General features: G+C 45.4%; 2 protein-coding genes across 3 annotated transcripts in view; one reads left to right on the top strand and one right to left on the bottom strand.

Moving 5' to 3' along the window:
• Positions 1-3,709, bottom strand: part of LOC135809088 (ER degradation-enhancing alpha-mannosidase-like protein 3) — a 29,278-nt gene extending 25,569 nt beyond the window's left edge. For both annotated transcript variants that reach the window (XM_065322350.1, XM_065322351.1), the window contains exons 1-2: positions 3,312-3,709; positions 195-240 (exon numbers count right to left, since the gene is read on the bottom strand). In XM_065322350.1, the coding sequence (XP_065178422.1) occupies positions 195-240; positions 3,312-3,403 (138 nt within the window). In that variant the 5' untranslated portion in view covers positions 3,404-3,709. The remainder of the gene's footprint in view (positions 1-194; positions 241-3,311) is intronic.
• A 303-nt stretch (positions 3,710-4,012) lies between these two features.
• Positions 4,013-17,204, top strand: LOC135809087 (autophagy-related protein 9A-like). The gene is made up of 22 exons (XM_065322349.1): positions 4,013-4,464; positions 4,825-4,874; positions 5,819-5,883; positions 6,481-6,744; positions 6,913-7,048; positions 7,495-7,597; positions 7,893-7,992; positions 8,342-8,391; positions 8,920-9,001; positions 9,366-9,465; positions 9,733-9,773; positions 10,626-10,688; positions 11,101-11,175; positions 11,496-11,640; positions 12,293-12,391; positions 12,942-12,980; positions 13,499-13,619; positions 14,156-14,205; positions 14,443-14,665; positions 15,045-15,238; positions 15,802-16,017; positions 16,705-17,204. The coding sequence occupies exons 1-22, from the start codon at positions 4,368-4,370 to the stop codon at positions 17,050-17,052; spliced, it is 2,661 nt and encodes an 886-aa protein (XP_065178421.1). The 5' UTR covers positions 4,013-4,367; the 3' UTR covers positions 17,053-17,204.
• Positions 17,205-19,605: the final 2,401 nt, after the last annotated feature.

Raw genomic sequence — 19,605 nt, 5'->3', positions numbered from 1 at the left:
GGCACCTATGCTTTTCGGCGATTGCTAAAACCTCCCTGGCTTACATTGCTCGGCTTCATTATTCAAAGATTACCAAAAAAAGGTAAACCTGGAATTGGATTTCGTATCACTGTCTTGTTGAGAATGAGGAAAGTGTGAAGAAGTCCACCACCCCAATCCCTCTCCAGATGTAATTTTAAAACACAACAGCGTACCAGGTAACTGTTGTATGCATGGAAGAACATTTCCTTCGCTTCGTCCCTGCAGTGACAAGTCCAAAACACAGGTAAGCACAATTATGAGGGAAGATTTCCTAGCCTTGATCCAGAGACGCTCAATGGAACATGGGTATTGTCAGTAAGTTAGTATTGGGTGATGCGCAGCCCTAGACCTGTGAACACTAGGTTGTGCATGCAAAGCATTGGCTGCTGTGCAGTGAACATTACTAGACCGTGCACAGATAGAATTGAGTGCTGTGATGCAGGGCACTATCTTACTTATACACACCTCGTTAAAATTCAGCATGACTGTACATGATTCATAGGTCCAAGCGCAAGAGGCAGTGGCAATCGCTCCGCTGCCAAGCAAGGCTTTAACATGGCACACTGGATACCCTTGGTTTCCTACTACGATCATGCTCTTAGTCTACTCCACGTTAGCTATTCTACACTTTACTTGAGAGTGGGGACAGGCTTGCTGGTTACGGGGAAAGTTTGTGAGCACATGTTCGCAAGCCAACTCGGTTGATGTTCACTGATCATGGTGCCATGGGATGTGTGTAGTACAGCGGAATGTCGTCACGAAGAACACTGATCAATTGTGCATACTAAATAGTGGTTGCGACTTCGGCGATAATTTGTTTGGAATGGGTTTGTCCCCACACTGGAGCTCGCGCTCTGGATGGCTGTCGTGAGTCAGTCAAGTGCCAAGTCAAATTGATCATACTGTTCCCTATTATAATATAATGGCAACAATGCTCTGTTCCCTTTCTCTATACCTGTTCCCCAGTACGTAGCCTGGCCATTGCTTGCACTAGAAGACGTCTTTGTACCGACTGTTTCAGTGCTGAATCTCTGGAAACATTCTAGCATATTAATAACTGTGTGTGCATGACCCATATACTGTTCCCTAATACAGCAACAATGCTTTGTTTCCTTCTCTACACCTGTTCCCTAATACGTAGACTGGGCTTGTATCGGAGAGTGCGCTAATAGCTCTGAAGGGACACAGGATGCACGTATAGTAGAGACGGTGCTTGCACTAGACACGATACAGTCTACAGTACTTCCAAGGACACCCGTCACAGAACACATCAAATTTTTACCAGTCCCTTAATTAATGTCAATGCAAATGAAATTCGACTCTACCGAGCGTACGGCAACTGTGTACAATGTCATGTACATCAACTATGATGTGTACGGCGTGCTGCACTATACATCTACTGAACGAGGCGAGAGGCTATGCAGCTGTAACTTAAAGTTTGACGTATGTCAGCGATAATCAGACAGCGACATTCATTCTACTTTGAACTACCGTAGAATCCCGCGGATAAGCCCACCCGCGCATAAGCCCAGGGTTTGGTCGAACATCACAAAGCTTCATCGTACAAGCCCATGGGCCTAGGTCATACCGAGAGTCCATAAATTATGGACTCTTGGCCATACCATGTACCAAGAGTTCATAACCCCCAAGAGTGTGCAACGGGCATAGACCCAGTGCTCGGCGAAATTCCTACATTACGTCATGCGCAGCTTGTCATCCGAGGTAAATTTGGGTTCTTTGCGATTTCTGGAAACTATACCCTGAACCGCTCCTAACTCAAGGCTGTAGCCTCGACTTTTCGAAGCTTTTTTTGAAGACATTTCGGACGTAGATCTACGTCCAAGTCGTACTTTCTCAAAAACAAACTCTTTCTCCAAGAATCCATGGACATCGCGACAGGAAGAAGTGAGGACGCTGTTAAAAATAATGCATTGCCGTCGAGGACAATCATTCTGATAGCTGTGCAACTCAGCCGAAAAATGCTCCTTCGACGTATCATCAGTCTCTCAAGTTCCTCAACCATTTGAAATCATCTTCGAGGAAAGCACCGGAAATATGCTGATGGCCTGGGGAAGAAATTGTTCTTGAAGAGTCTGACTGCACTGGTGAAAGAAGAAGGCGATGAAGCCGAAGTCGGCGAAGAGTCACCATTGCATCGAAAAAATAAATAGTTTTGTCTCTTGGGTCGTATGCTTTGTTTTACTTTTGCCTTGCTTCTTGTCGTTGAGGCTCAGACTCAGACTAGAATCGCAGTTTAGGCAGTTTACCCTGGGGAAGCATCCTGGTTTGACTGTAAATTTTAGAAGAATTCATCGGAGTGACTCATCGCACTGCACCAAAAATGACGCAATGAAGGAATTCCGCCGAGCGGGCTTCCATACAGGGACTGATCAGGAGTTGCACACTCTTGGGGGTTATGAACTCTTGCATGTACGTAGTACATGCACATTATCGTTTGTTTTCGTACATTTCAGCACAATCATCGGTTGTTTTTGTTTGCACAGTGGTTTTCAGCAATGTACTTCTCACTTCCTTGATACTTTTCAATAGCACAACTTGGTGTCGGCGTATAAGCCCATGCCCGCGTATAAGCCCATGTTCTCGTATAAGCCCACCGAAATGTCCTTGTGAAACAGATAAGCCCATGGGCTTATCCGCGGGATTCTACGGTACCTCGGCCGGCCCTATTTGTGTTTACTGTATGTATGCCCCCCCCCCCCCACACACACAAGCGTACACCCACCCACATGCGTACACACACACACACACACACACACACACACGTGTACACACCGCATACATACATACATACACACACACACATACACACACACACACCACATACACACGCACACACACACACACACACACACACACACACCACATACACACACACACAAACAAACACACACACACACACACAGACGGGACCTGGGCTGCACTGTGCGGGGACTTCAGAGCTTCAAGCGCATTGCTTCAAAACGGCATGAATGCAGTCAGGGAAAACCAGTACGGTACTAGTCCTTGAGTTTATAGAACTGCTCAACATTTCACTTGCTGATCAAGAATAGGGAATGAGCACACGAATACAAATATCCCCGGGGTAGTATGAAACTATTGAATTGCCACGACTTAGTAGCAAATAGCTACAATGTAATAGCTACAGGCCACAGTTACACTAATAGTTACGTGACTACACACATGAGTGTGATCAAGAATACATAACTATCCGGGGATTTATGCTGTCTTGGTGTGAGTGGCCGATTTATAATTATGTATAAGCAACATACCTGAGCAGAGACTTTTCTGCATTTGACATGGCTCTAACCGATGCCACGCATATGGCAATGCTTGATAGCAGGAGCCATCGTGTGCTTCCCATTCCAGTAATGCTGTGCACGCTTTACAGAGCATTCCTTTGTGCGCCGGCCACTGGAACAAAACTGATATCTATTCTGGAAAATGATTCAACTGATGAGATGGTCGGTGCAACTTATGACCACAGCACTATTTCATTCTACAGTATTCGCCTTTCAGAGAGCTAGTTCCCTTACTCATCTACATACCATCTCTCAGTAGTGGCAGAAGGAATTCTTATGTAGTACTAATACATTTACATACAGTATATTGTCGTCCTGTGACAACAATCAACAAAAGTCATTGTGAATACTGCTGTTTTCTTGATTGTTTTTTTTCTGCCTGAGCTCGGTCAGTTCACTGCATAATGCACTCGTACTGCGCTGTCGATCATGATTAGATGATTCAGATCATGAACATCAAGAGTTCATAACCCCGGGGCCGGGGGTTATGAACTCTTGACAGTCTTGTGAACATGAATCACAGATCAGCAGAACGTCGGTACTTTACAACTCCCGATCCCTGAACAGTCTGATGACATCATGGTTATGTACGACGTGACGTCACTGAAAGATCGAAATGACGATGACTGTCATGATTATGCAGGGCTTCGCTTCCCAGAACAATCACAGCACGGAACAAGCAGTAGGAAAAAGCAAAGGAATGGTGAAGTTTGAAGAAGATCGAGAAAGGACGTGAAGTCGAAATAATTGTTTCACAAGATTGAGTAGGCGGAGAGCTCAGCGTGTTGTGATTGGACAGCTTCTAACATTTAACTTTTAGTTTACTTCGTCGTGGCTGAGTAAGAGGGAACGAAGCACTCAGGAACAGGCTTTCATTACCCTTATTGTCCCTTGTAGAAATTGCGGTTGTTTCTATTTGAACTACTGCGGACAGCAGCCAATTTCTTGGGCCGTAGCGCCTAGTAGTAGCCCACCTTGGATTTACTAAATGCCTGTGATCTGGCTTGGTAAAAGAAGGAAATAGAGATGTCGTTCAATGAGGTGCGCTACTCTCGGCTGGAAAGCACCGACGCTGAGACGAACGACCCTGAATTACCTCCGAACATTCGTCCTTTGAAGTCAGGTATGTCGAGGAGAATGATGACTGATGTGTAATAGTACCAATCTTCCTTCACGCTGTTGCCTACTGGTCTTCTGCTTTCCACTGTACACCCTGAAATGTGTTGATCCAGCCAGTCAACCAACCCTTTTTTTCTCCATAATACCGGTATGCATACTCAGTGCGATACATTCTAACAATATTGAGATGCCTTTTGTTGGCTCTTCTGCCTGGATTTCATTGGCAGATGCGTTAAGCCCATGGATCCTTCCATGAGTGACATGCGAACTGTAACTATTAGTATTATACTCGGTATAACATTCTGTACGTGAAGAGTCTTCTCTGTGTTTGATTCGTTTGTTCTCTCCCTTTTATTTGGTGCAGGGGATAGTCGATGGCGTCACATAAACGATTTGGACCGCTACTTCTCATCGATATCCTCTTCTTGACTGGCATGTCCTGTTTTGGTGGGATGAGTCTGGGTATTGGTGTCTATGGGTTATTTCTAGTATTGGGAAGTATCAGCTACTGTACTGTATTGAACTTGATCTGGACTTATAGACCGCTTTACCTGCTCAGTTATCCGTCGTCGTGAAGTCTGGTATTAAAACAATTGAGTATAGATCTTGTAGTAGTGACTGTTCACATCAGGGCTTCACATCATGCTCAACAACCAGCTTGACCTGTGCAGAAAGCCCACCAGTCTGTATTGACAGGGTTGGTATGTACGTAGCACATGGTGGTTGCTACACAGTGCAGTCGACCTTGAGAATAACGGCTCTCGATCTTGCATGAGAAACGTGCCGTTATTCACGAGTCGTCGTCATTTGTGAGGTTGAAAGTATACAGTCAAATTGTCAATATGTCTGATAATTGTGTCATTATTTGCAAGTTGTTATACTTGAGGTTGCTATTCACGAGTTTGACTGTACATGTACCTCCCATGTCCCACTAAATTATCACTGATGTGCATGTTTAGTTTGTGAATAGATTCTCAAAGGCTGAAATCCTTCATGTCACCTGTTGAATATTTTGAATCGTTGAGTCTCGACGCAGGAATTGCGTTTTGAAATTCGTTGAGAGTACATTGCACGTTGTGAAATGCATAGCATTTCTCCACTTTTCCAGTGGTTTTGTTATGCTTTCCTGGGGCAGTAACAGCTGCTGCTGTATTAGAAGAAGGATTCCCTGTGTTTGTAAAACTCTGTCCCACCAACTGCGGTATGATACTTGTAGTTGCACTTACTGGTTCTCCGAGTGACACTCGTGCCATATAGTTCCTCATATTGTCATGTTACCGCATTACATGCTTAGAAGAAGTATTTATTGTAATACTGATGCTTGCAAACCATGGTCCTTAACTTCAAGTCGTTTTCACGTCTATCGGTTCTGGGAAGGCAAAGGCTTCATGTGCTATTGCTTGGAGGAGATCCTTGGCATAGTGTACGTACCTTGTTGTTGCTGGTTTTGCTGTGTGGTCGCATGTCTTTTGCTTGTCTTCGAAAACCTTTCTGGGGTTTGCGTGTGTGTGGTACACTTCACAAAACGCATGCATGCATTCACAGGCTTGCACTATGCTCTCTCTCCCTCTCCCTCTCTCTCTCTCTCTCTCTCTCTCTCTCTCTCTCTCTCTCTCTCTCTCTCTCTCATACACACAAAAACACACACACAAACACCACCACCACTGGTACACATGGTTGTCATGCAAAGACGTGCAGTGCATGTATTGCATGTACTGGTATGTCGCGCTATGATGATAGACAGTGACATGATGAATGGGGATTGTCTGAGAATTTGCACGGCATTGAGGGAAATATATTTGTACTTTTGCGAATGCAAACTCGTATGCACATATCACCTGTTAGTGTTGCTGTAATCTTGTGTGGATCACTTGCAGTTGACTGCTTGGCGCTAGCTAATGTGCTAGTTCAGTACTATTTTCTACTTGGTATGGCAAACACTGCAGTTGATCTCCATAATCTCCTGAATGCTTGTCCCACGCTGAACTCATCATGCTATTCTGCTATTGTTTTTCTGCAGTCAATTCCTGTTCGTGATATTTTTGGCAACGGTGCTCGTGACTGGGGTTAAATTTAGAGCTCTGATGGAAATGTCGCCAACACGTGTTCGTCTGGAGGAGTTTCTAGAACACTACTTCACAGCGCATAATGCCAGCTTTATCAATTCAACCAGCACCACACATCACACAGCCCATCTTGCCCATGATGCCTATGTCAATGTTGATAGTGACCACGATGTGGACGTCTGGAATATCATTTCACTTGAAGACTTCTTTGCAGGCAGGTAGGTACCGTTGCCGGTGACCTAGCATGGGTATGGGACTACAGCCATGTACATGTATATTACATAATGTGCTGTTAGATTGTCATTCTGTTAGATTGGCGTGCGAATTTCTGATGTGTGTTTTCGTTTTGTGTGTTCTGAATGCAATTGTTACTGTGTGGTCTGCAGGTCGAGCTGGGTGTGGTATGCCTACCTACTCTTTGCTTCAATCTTTCTGGTTCAACGTGTTATCCGTGCGGTTGTCTGCATACACGAGATGTGGGGAATAAGGCGGTTCTACAATGACGTTCTCAATATCAATCCGGTATGTCATCGGCCGATGGTTGTGGCTTCTTCTTATCATATAGCATGTACCGGTATATTGTTGAGTGGAATTACCTTGAAGATTCTATGTCTAACCTCAGGAACTCACAAATGCGTGTATGCTGCGAATCGACTTAAAAAAAAGGAGGGATATGAAACGTCACATCATTCGAAGGAGGCCTCTGCTTACCTTAGGTCATCCGAAGAAGTCCGGTGAACCCCACCGGATGTATCTAAGTGAAGCTATCCTGTTTTGAGCCATCTTGTAAACGAGGTTAATTTGAAAGCGTTTGTTGCAGTGCACTTGTCTATTGCAGCACTGCACTTTCACTCATGGCATTAGTGACTAGAACGCTGTCTGTAACAGTATCTACGGTGGGAAATATTTGCATACCTTTGATGTTGAGCACTGCCATGTCTTCTCGTGTTTTGTCTTCTTGCTGATAGTCTCAGTTGGAGAACTACACTTGGGAGCAAGTTGTGAGGGCAATTATCAAAGCTCAGGAAGTCCACCACATCTCTGTGCAGAGTGACCGGGTGACAGAGCTGGGTATGTACAAATGCTGATGATGAGTCAGCATGCTTCTCTCACTTTCCGCTGTGTCCAGATCTCTGATAGGTGCACATGCCTTCTCCTTTGCCCACCGGTACCATTTGTCTTCCTATGCACACCCATGTCAAGCTGAAATTCACCTTGTTCATTGTTATTCTCAGACTCGATCACTGGGCATGTACTTTGTTTGATGCAGTTCTCTTATCTGTACTATACACCCACGGCTAGTAGCGTTAGCAGTCAGGTTAGATTGATTTGGGGATGCCTTGTTGTTTTTGTATTGTTTCTTCAGATATTCATAATCGAATTCTGCGCTTCAAGAACTACACGATTGCGTTGGTCTCCAAGAATGTACTCCCGGTTGAGTTCCATGTGCCGTGTATGGGAACAAGGTCAGTCCTTTGTACTTGTTCATTTGTGTGTGTGTGTGTGGGGGGGGGGGGGGGGGGGTCTTCGTCTGTCTGTGTGCATGCATGCAGTAGCTGGGCTCTGACCTCTCTTTCTAAACTACCGGTATACTTGAGCTGTCATTCATCCTGCAAACGGTGTATCGGTGCTATTGTTACGAAGGGTTGAGGCATGGTGCTGCTATTATGGAACCAAGGCTATAGTTCAATTCCTTTTACTGGCTGTATTCAATTCTGAACTCTGTTGTGTGTTTTGTTTGTTTATGTGTGTATCTCTGTGTGTGTCTGTGTGTGTCTTTGTGTGTGTGTGCGTGTGTCTCTGTCTCCTGCTCAGGATGTACTTTACAGAGGAGTTGAAATACCTCTATGAAATGATTCTCTTTTGTAAGCACTAATGCAAGCATGTCCGTTGTGTTTGTTGTGCTGCTTGTGTTTTGCAGTGATTGCATGCTTTTTGTGTTTCATTTTTGCCTGCCTGGATCTCAAGTTTATTCCCTTCAGTTAGTGCCGAGTTGCTTTTAAGTTTAACTGCTTTGAAGAGCGTAATTATGAAAACACCGCCTCCTTCTACTAGTTATGACAATGACAGTAAAGCCTGCCATGGGACCAGTCTGATACGGAAACTCTGTCCCAGAGGAGCACTAAAACTAGAGCTAAAGAGTGTCATTTCCAGTCGTGTCATTGATAATGGAAGGACATCATTCTGCAGTCCCTTGATTGGTTAGGTTAGATACGGGTTTTACCATACGGTCTTCCCTTGCTCTTGTGTATTAACTCTTGGTATGATGGACGTGGCAATCTGCTCGGCCTTAGCTGAGAGTCCTTGATGATTTTCGTCTAAATGTGTCCTTCGTGTGTGTGTGTATGTGTGTGTGCGTGTGTGCGTTCGCGTGTTTGCTTCTACTTGTCCAGGGGGTCCGGGTGCACCGTTTGCAGACAGCTCCAATTTGAAGAGCAGATTTCACTCAACGCCGGCACGCACACTAGCTGCAACGTGAGTTCTATTGTCAATTTCTTCATTGCTGTTATTGTTAGGAAAGGTTTTGCTCCCCACACTGGAGCTCATGCTATTCCGCCGACTTGACTTGACACTTGACTGACGAACGACTGCCGTCCAGAACACACGAGAAGTCCATCGAACCTTCGACTCGGCAAACCTGCAAGAAAGCACCACTCCCTGCTCAATACACAGTGTTCCGGGGAATTCACTCCATATCAGTTGAGCTTGTGTAGGCTGAGGAATCAATCATCACCGAAATCACCGAAGTCACAACCACTATTTCCTACTGTTATTGTTGTCCTGCTTAGTGTTGACCTGCTGTTGCTGTGGGTTTATGTCTTTCACGTTGTGTTGGCAGGATGAGGAACACGATTGCATTGTATGCCGTGATCACAATGGTCTTGTCACCGCTGATCTTCATGTGGCAGTTGTGCCACACTATGTCCATGTTGGGAGAGGTAGGTGCCTCTGCTGCTGCTGCTGTGGTGTCAATAGCCTATGTGAATACTAGGTCAACGATACTGGTATCTTTGCTTGGGGTACTACCTGGCTTTGCTGTTGCCACCTTTGCCGCCGCTGCTTCTTGCGATTCTTCTGTCTGCTTTTCTTTTTTCTGTTCATGTCTTTTATTGCTCGTACTTGCTCCTGATCTCTAGTTTTCTGGTTTCGTGTCTTTGAAAGTCTTGCAAGAAGTGTTCTATGTTCTGTGTGCACTTCCAATGCAGACTATTCAACAAAAAGCTGGAGCGTTTAGTCTGCGCAGCTGGTGAGTTCATGTCAAATCTCTCTCTCTCTCTCTCTCTCTCTCTCTCTCTCTCTCTCTCTCTCTCTTTGTGTGTATCTGTATCTATCACTCTCTAGTGTGCACATGCACAGCTGAAGGAAATCGGAAGACTTGATAGAGGGCCAGCAGTCGCATGAGTAGCACTGGTGACTTACAAGTTACCACAGCTCTTGTTGTGGTCCGATATTCAATGGTGCTTGCAGCTTGGATATGGGCAGAAATGATTAGCATATCGGTGCCGAGGGACCACTAAATGGCTTTGTCGGATCACTGGACTCGTAATCTCGTGCTGTCCGGGCTGTCCGGGCTGTCACAACCCTCACTAATAAAGTCACTTGACTCTCACAACAGACACGATGGAACATGACTCAGACAAGGAGAAAGGTATTATTCGGAAGGACTTATTGCAAGAACAAACACATCATTCGAGCAGAGGAAAACAAACTACAACTTGTCTCCACTTGCGAAACAGAAAACTAACAACAGAACTGACTGCACTATCAGTACATGTATGAATAAGGGTAGGTTGCATGCAAGTATGGATCAAAGTACTGCTCACGGTTCACATGGTTCAGTTCGCGCGAGCCGCGAGCACGCACGTGTGCCCGAACCGCGTATGCACAGATGGTGACATGAGACAAGACATAACTCAGTGCTGCGAACTATTAATACATGTAGTAATATTACTAATCGTATGATGGAAGAAGGTGGAGGACCGAACAGGCTTTGTGCCCTGTTCCTTTGTAAAGCGAGATGTTTGTGGCATTGTATACACCAATAGCATCAAGTATGATATTTGGATGCTTTTTCATGCCTTCACCCGTATGCTTGCAGGTCACCATATGCAAGGCAGAAGCTGCGTTTGTACAATGAACCCGAACACCGGTTTACGCAAAGGTACATTTCTCAGGCATTTATGTACTACAGAAGAAGAAACAAATCCTTGCATTGTATACTGTCTACAAGCAGCTGACAATTATTTGAGTAAATGTGTCACCTTATTTAGTAACCACTGGTCCATGTTAGTGCCTTACATGAAGCTTCAGTCTCTTACTCTACAATTTGCTCTGCATGGTGAGACTTTAAGATAGCTCTATTTACCTCATTAGCCCAAGTAATGGAGTGGGTGGAATAACTTCAGTTTGCGGTAGGTAAGCCTCAGCTTCCGGCCTGTTTATCAATAAAACAAGTCCACGTCGACCGCATGCGCATGGGAGAGCGCCATAGAGCGCATGTGGTAGAGGTGGAATTGCTTTATTGCCCTTGTCAAGTCACGTAATCCTGATGCTGTCTGTTTCATTTCCTGCAGATTGGCTAAAGCCTATGATCCAGCCACCAAGTACATCAACCTATTCATATCGCCCGTGATCAAAGTTATTGCGCGGTATGTGATGTAATGGACTATACGAAAGTGTGTGCACACATGTATTTATGAGCACGTAGGTTTATCTCCACATGCGTGGTGAAAGTCCAATTCAGCTTACCCACAGTACGCACACCTTCCATACGCCCCACCTCCCTTTGTTGACACTCTCATCCACATCCACGTACATGTACAATTTTAGGTTGCATTGTTTTCCGCTGTCGAATGCGTGAAAAGTATGGTGATGTATGTGATTTTTTTTGCTAGTAACTTCATGTACAGTACTACTATGTGGTCATGTGCATATGACTGTGTTGTTTTATTCTGTTTTTGATTTGCAGGCCCGTCAAGTTCATCAGTGGCGTTCTGTTTGCCCTGCTTATTGTGTTGGGAGTGATGGAATCCCAGATGCTTGCACCTCGTGTGGCGTTGGCTGTTTTCGTGCTGGGCATCATCGTCGGCATGGCACGTATGCTTAGCCCTCATGTGAGTACTGCAATGCTGGGTATACATGTACTAGTATACTGGTTTGATTGACTCTGTGTGGTCGCTCACAATTCGAGGCACATGTGCCCTGACAGCTAGCTCGGCTGCTAGGAACACCAATAGTGTCTCCCCTGATGGCCTGGGTAGAATTTCACTCGGCTAGTTAGGCCTAGTTCACCTTCGATGTAACACTGGCGCCTTACGGTACGGGACATAAAAAAGCCTGTCAGGGAGGCTGAGGTGAACTGTAAAATCTTGTAAGATTCGTACAAACTGACATACGGCAGTTGTTGCCATGCTTCTGTCGATCGGCACGGCCAATGACATGCTGAACTTTGGCCCTAATTCCTTGTTCTCCCGTGTAAATCATGCTCTCACTACCAGTTTGTCGAATCACTTGTACATGTACAAGAATGACTGAGTACTTGCACAAGTAGCCTTGAGATTTCCGTATTTAAACATGTTGTGTTCAAGCATTCAGTGTGAAATTGTGGACTTTTTTTTAGCTGTTAGGGTGCAAACAGATAATTATTGTAACTTGCTCTAGACACACTCGTTTACCCTGATTTCAGACTTGTTCTTCGTACTGTGATACTGGTACATGTGGCTTATATATTTGTGCCTGCCTTCAATTACTTTCTCATGTGTTCAGGACGATGGTTCGTGCCCTGAAGAATTGCTTGAGGAGGTTTTCCGTGGCACGTTTCAAGGACCAATTCCCAACTGGCGTGGAAATGCACACACGATCCCGGTTAGTTTGTGCACTACATGGCAACAAGTTGCCTATCGTATGTACTGAATGATAAACCTTCACTATCCGCTTCCCCCCTATACTACACTTAGAGGAAGGTTTCACATCTTCTAAGTAGCACGATTTGTTTGCCCAGCAAGTGTTAGTTATGAAGGCCTTTGAATGGCATCATCATTAATTTTATGTTTGGTGCACAAACCAGAGTGGCAAACCAGCGCCTGCCATGCTGCCCAATACCGGGACACCTTCAATATTGATGCAATTAAATATCCCCAGAGCCCAAACCCTGACAGACAGGACACTGTCACTAGTCTATCCATCGTTTCTATGGAGTGTGTTGGCATTGGAGTCTCGGTAACTGATACTAACTCTCACTGTCCAGTACCATCAGCATTGTGCGTGTGTGTGTTGTGTGTGGTGTGTGTGTGTGTATGTGTGTGTGCGTGTGTGTCATGAGATAGAAAGGTGTATGCTGGATGTATGGGGTGCGTGCATCCGTTATGTAAATAGCACAGTCAATATGTTTGGGGTATGTTGTCCTCTCATGCAGGTGATGGAAGCAGTCGGCCTCCTATTCCCATACCGTGTGGTAAGTAGCTGACAGTTGCTTGGTGGTATTGTCTCAGAATGTGTGTGGGGGGGGGGGGCACAAATACTACAGTCCTTTCAGAAAATGATGAGGTTGGTTTTTCAACCAAAAATCATGGAAACTTCAAATTCTAGAATGTTTTCTGATGAACCTCTGTCATAATGGACATGCCGTACTTCCTATCAAAGTTTAGAATAGGAAAAAGTCAATCCGGTTCCAATTTTCAAGCCAGGCATCTCATCTAGTTTTTTTTAACAGACTGTAGTTAGCTTCTGCGTAGCGTTGTCTTCTGGCCTGGGCCCTTTCTTCAAGCCCCCCTCCCCCAGTATGCATTATGGCGGCAAATATGTTTGTCGGGCGAGGCGCATGTTGCTCTTCAAGTAAATCACAATACACTATTGTATTGTTAGCTTATCTCTGCCAACTGACGTCAACCAAAGTGTTTGGTGACATATAGATATTGGTGGTCCGGCCTGTCTCTCTGCTTGCTCTCTCCATGTAATATCTCCTGCACACAGGCGTTCTGCGTGGAGCAGCTGCTGAGTCCTATTTTGACGCCACTCATACTCTTCTTCTACCTAAGACCGCGCTCTGAGGAAATCATCAACTTCTTCCAAAAGTTTACCATCCGAGTTCACGGTACGGAAGCTGGAAAGCCTGTGTGTGTGTGTGTGTGTGTGTGTGTGTGTGTGTGTGTGTGTGTGTGTGTGTGTGTGTGTGTGTGTGTGTTATTGGTGAGATCAAGAGGCCATGCATTATGGACTCTTGATGAGATGAACCGAATGTAATGTTGGCGTGCATTGTTGCCAGTGTGTGTTCCTGTACTTGTGCTGTGCTGCTGGTGTAACTCTTTCCTCATAGTTTTCACAGTGTCACTTGCTGGTATGTAAAGGCAGTTTCCAGGACTTTTTGCATTGAAGAACAGCCTCCAGTGCAGCTACAGGACATCTATGCCCGCTGCTTTCACAGTCTGAGAACTTTGTTTCAGCAGTGTGAGATACTGCAGATTTCAAGAAATATAATTCTCATGAATGATATATTCTGCAGTGCTGCCTGTATGTATCCTGCCATACTGCCTATATGACTGTATTCTGCAGTGCCTGTACAATATTTGCTGTTCTGACTGTTCTCCTGTTATGTGTTGGGTGGACACTATATCTGTGATGCTATGACAGGTGTTGGAGATATCTGCTCATTTGCTGCGCTTGCAACGAGAGCACCCACAGTAAGTTCCGAAGTGAGGCAACTGTCTTGGGCTGTATCTCACTGAGAGCACGACGAGTAATTAATGTCTGGATAGATTGTGTCCTAGCTGTAATGATGTGGCAACCTGGTAATCACGGTGCTGCACTAGTATGCATGCATGCATGGACCTGGTCTGCATCAGCATCTTACTGCTCTCTCAATTGTCTCTTCTGATGATGGTGTGCATTGTGTGTGTCTTTATCTAATCTTCTACTAGGCTGGTGGCAGCAAGAAGTTTGGCCCTCCGTCAGGTCCTGGTGGTGCTGGTGGTGAATCTGATTCTGCCATGGCTACCGAAGATAATTCGTTTGTTGCAGGTGCTGCCAGTCATGGAGATAGCTACAAGGAGAAGCTGTCATTGCTCCATTTCTCTTTGAGCAATCCGTCTTGGATTCCACCAAGAGGGGCGATGGATTTCTTGGAGTCCTTGAAGGAAAGTGGTAAGTTCTCACTGCTTGTGTTCTTCATTTTGTTGTTTTTTTCTTTTCATCTTCACTGCTGATGCACAACACTACCCGTAAACGGTTGGCGTTGTTGTAGGCACCAACTCTTGCTTTTCATGCGTCTTGATGTCTTGGGCTCTCCTACTTGAATTTTTGTGTCGAGTATGACTTGTTGCTTGGTGTGGGATTTGTTAATGCTGATACCATGAACAGGGTTAAATCGTTTCCTGTTGTGTAGCCTATGTCGTGGATAGTGCCGTTAGATAGGCTATGCTGGAATAATTATTGTTTGCATCGCTGTAGGGTTGAACGTGCATGTGTTTTCAACTTGCCCGAGTGTCCTCTATTCTGGCTTGTGTGTTTCTACCATTCGTAGCCGGTGAGGATCTCATGCGTGAGAGCCAATCAACAATCTCTCCAGGATCCCCTCCACATCCTGATCCTGAATCAACTCTCAGGTCATCTGTCAGGTCATCTGGCCTTACTCCCGGTGGCAGTGTCTATGCTAGCTTATATCCAGACCTCAGCCTGGCAACTACCGGTACTGGCTCGTCAGTGGCACGTGATGCTGTAAGGGATTCTTTCAACACCCAAATATTCATATCCAGGCTGCACTTCTCTACACAGAATATTCACCCTCCGCCTTGCTGCCCCAAAATGTAATGTAAAAGCTGCGCCGAAAAGCTGCTCATCAAGTCGATAACTGTCACAACGCGCTGTATGTAACCTGTCTTGTATACGTATGTAGGGGCCTCTGAAAATCTACGAAAACATGCATACAGTACTGTCGGATGCCGAAGAACTGGGGGTCAACCTTGTAGCCTAGGTCGTTCTGATCTTCATGATCTTTGCACAGTTGTGTCACTGTGTATACATTGGTATGCTGTGCTTGGTGAAATTATAGCCTGTTCTTTCTTCGGCACTACCTTCTTCGGCACCCAGCAGTGCTGTTGGACAACAAACAACAGCAACAACAATCTTGACAGCACCGTGCAATGGTTTTCTCCCTCTGTATGTATTCAGCGGCTCCCTGATGACTGTGTGTTGTCATATGCCACGTGTGTGTGTGTGTGTGTGTGTGTGTGTGTGTGTGTGTGTGTGTGTGTGTGTGTGTGTGTGTGTGTGTATTACAGGCATACACCTATCAGCGTCTATCTTTGGCCACGTCAATGCTGGCCAGCCAGTCAACAACGGAGCAGGCTGTAGAGCCACGCTCTGCTTGGTCCCCCACACGTCATCCAGCTGCGTCAACGTTGACATCATCTAGAGATGTATTGCCGAAACATCCCCCTTCGTTTGAGAAACAGATAGCTACGGATATGGGCCATGCTGCCAACTATCTGCATACAGTAAGTCGATCCGTGACCACCCATTGCCGGAGGAAGGAGTTTGGGAGTGGTCCGGGGACCTTCCCGGGAGAATTTTTGAAAATTTACATGCGAATTTGGGCATCTCGTGAGTCTCCAGAAAATGCAGAAAATCGAAGTCAAAGAACACAAACACAACTTTTTTTTATATCCATAAGTCACACAGTAGCGGTGATGGTATGCATCCAAGAGATTGAATTCTGTAAGGAATGGGTGAAAAGTTTTTGCCGCTTTCAAAACCGTTAGCTTTTACTCCAAACTCATAGTACATCGGATCCACATACAGTATGACTCATGAGTCATGATCTCCTTAAAAAAGCTTACGTCAACGAAAATTCCGCCATGGGCTAAAGCCGCCAAACCAAGCGGAGTAGTACACTCCTGTTTTTGTATCCTTTGCTGGATGTGCACGTATTCTCCTGTGTGTCATGCATTTGTGTGTATGTGTCTGTCTGACTGACTGACTGACTGACTGACTGACTGACTGACTGACTGACTGACTGACTGACTGACTGACTGACTGACTGACTGACTGACTGACTGACTGACTAAACTGAATGTCTGTATGTTTGTATGTTTGTGTGTGTGTGTGTGTGTGTGTGTGTGTGTGTGTGTGTGTGTGTGTGTGTGTGTGTTTGTGTGTGTGTGATTATTTTGGATGCCCTTCAGTATGCCTCACGTCGTGAATTTGAACGCCGTCAACAGTGCCTGCAGCCTTTACTGCAACCGGGTCTCCAGCAGCTAGGCACTCTGGAGGAGCCTGCTCTGGCCCCGGAGTGTGCAAGATCTCCAAGTGTACATGTAGGTGGTTACATGCCCCCTGCCAATATTCCATCTCCACAAGGCACGCAGATGCGAGTTTTGGGTCAGCAACAGCAGCAGCAACAAGAACAGCTTGGATTACAAATTGTGTCACATCAACCCACCACCCCTCAGCAAGGAGCTCAGCAGCAGCACCCGCAAACCATGTCTGACAATGAGGAAGATCAGGATAAACTGAAAACGTCTCGTGTATAGTGTTGTGAATGTCATTCTGTTGCGAGTGTCAGTCTGTTTGTGAGTACTGTATCAGTCTTTTGTGTCAGTCTGCTGTGTTTGTCTGTTGTGAGTCATTATGGTGTGTACATAAGGAGCCGTCCAAGGTTACCAATAATATTTTCAAAACGAAATGTTTTCGTTTGTGGGTGGGTGGGTTTGATGGAGTTTCGTTTTGATAATACTATATTGAATGCTGATGGAGAATGCCCAGTTACTTCTGGGTGTCGAAAATTGACTTCAATATTTTATTGGAATTCGTTTTACCTGCAGTAAAGGTGGGTGGGTGGGTGGGGGCTGAAAAATACTAAAACTTTTCGTTTTGTAAAAACAATCGGTAACCGGACGGCCCCTAGCTAAGTACTAATTGTTTGTGACTTTGCACCGTGAGTCAGTGTACCGCTGTAGCAAGGGGAGTGTTCACTGCTTCTCTCATCTGCTCCAGACTTTTTTTTTTATAAAGGGTGTCCTATGCAATGCTCTCCAGAGAGCCACTGCGAAGAACTTCTCAACTTCTACTGTCTTTTTTATTGTCTAATTTATGATCCCCAGTGTATCCATCCACATTGGCATGAAATGAAAGAAAAGAAATGAGTATGCACTATATTGTGTGAGCTCATCAAATACCGGAGGAACAAACAAACGACTGCATGTTTAAAATCGAAATGTCCATCTACTCTTTATAGTATCTGCGCACCACTATTTCTTGTACCTTGATTCTAGACACTTGCGCTTAGCATGCATTAGATTATACTGATAAGCGCCTGTGCATTTGCGCCATTCTGCATCAGTGAGTAGAGTCCTGCATATACTCCCTGGCCTGCATTCATCACCTGCCTGCCTGATTTGAACTAGCCCATGCATGTAGTCACCACACGCGCCCCTCCAACCGAACTGCTGCTGCTATTCTCAATAACTATCTTTTTGGAATCTCTTTTTTTCTGAATTCATTGCTCCTATGTGTGCTCCACTTGCGTTCAAGCTGCCTACTGTCAAGCTGTTTCACTCTATTTTATAAAGCCAGAGTAAAAATTAGTGACTCTTCTTCGTCTTGTCCTCTACACTATAGTTTGATTGAAAACGAAACAAAAAAGCTGGTATTTCATGCACTGCGCTATCTATTTTGCTGTTCCTCTCCTTTTTTTCATTTTGCTACCAATGAGTGTGCTGTGTTTCAAGGCATATTTGTTTTGAACCTTGAAGATGTTTAAAAATAACCGACTCCGTATGGTCTCTAATGTTGATGGTGAACTGGTACATTAGGGTTGGTTCACATAAGCAAAATCGGCGCCTGTAACGGAATCACAGCCATTCCGTTCCCCGGGACGCAGGACACAAAGGACAAGACTGGTTTGTTACATTATTTATATTTGGACATTACGGAAATGGAGACAACACTCAAAGGGACGAACAAGAAGACTGACAAAAGGACTCTCGACTACAAAATCGCGCATGCTCATATCACACATGCACGCGACTAGACGAGACAGTTTGGGGAATGCCATCACACAGGAAAACAACACATCATTTTACAACACCTGCCCCCTTGATGACATTCCACAAAATAATAAACCGACACCACGTTCCACATGCACAACAGCAAAAGGAACCACAGCAAAACAGGAAAACCCAAACCAACAGCTTACATTGTAGCACAACAAAAACTGGGCCACGACACAGGGCCAAACCAAGACACAAGAGCCGACGCTCTAAACTCAGGCACACAATGATAACCGAAACACGAGAGCCAAAGCTCCAACAAAATAATAACAATATGCGCGCAGCAGCGCAAAATAAATCTACAACACAAATTAATGCAGAACAACAGAACGACGAGAAGAGCAACATACCGACAACCAAACTCAACAACACGCCATGCTGCCACTGTCTTAGAGTCAGTCAACAGCAACCAACTGAACAGCGAGAGAAACACGATCAGACAACACAGCGAGCAAAACAACAACAAGACGAACAACAAAGGACGACACACAGTCGGTGATGCCAGACTCATCCACTGGCCTCTGGCGAGCCACGGCCACACGCTCCATGCGGTACCTGCCGTCCCAGGCTCCAGTCCACAGCTTCTGCCGGTCCACCACCTTCTCTGCCTCCTCTCCGCGTCTTCTTCCGCTTCCACCAGCTCCTCGTCTCTCCTGATCACCTCCATCCCCACGCTTACTCTCTAGTTGTACTATTAGTTGTTGACGACGACGAACAGACTCATGACAAACTTACTCATCCTCTGCGTCCCGGGTTTCGGCACCACGTTGTAACGGAATCACAGCCATTCCGTTCCCCGGGACGCAGGACACAAAGGACAAGACTGGTTTGTATTACATGTACGTGATGTGATAAGGCGCGCATGCGCGCCTGGGCTCGTGGCTGGTTTTGCATGCTTGCTGTGCTGGACTAGGTCCGAGAATGTGAGCTCTCTTTTCCTTGTCTTTCTCTTCCTTGATTATTACAATAACTGTACGAACCTGAGTAATGCTGTGTGTGGGCCCTTAGGGCCAGACATAACAATTGGCGACGAAG

Source organism: Sycon ciliatum, chromosome 2 (genome assembly GCF_964019385.1).
Source record: "Sycon ciliatum chromosome 2, ocSycCili1.1, whole genome shotgun sequence".
NCBI lineage: Eukaryota > Metazoa > Porifera > Calcarea > Leucosolenida > Sycettidae > Sycon > Sycon ciliatum.
The sequence above is the reverse complement of the archived record's forward strand: the minus strand, read 5'-3'. Positions and strand labels throughout refer to the sequence as shown.

Coding starts and splice junctions, on each gene's coding strand:
- LOC135809087 (XM_065322349.1), top strand. CDS start 4,368: ATGTCGTTCAATGAGGTGCGCTACTCTCGGCTGGAAAGCACCGACGCT. Junction 7,049..7,494: donor ACGTTCTCAATATCAATCCG/GTATGTCATCGG, acceptor TCTTGCTGATAG/TCTCAGTTGGAGAACTACAC. Junction 15,239..15,801: donor CGTCAGTGGCACGTGATGCT/GTAAGGGATTCT, acceptor TGTGTATTACAG/GCATACACCTATCAGCGTCT.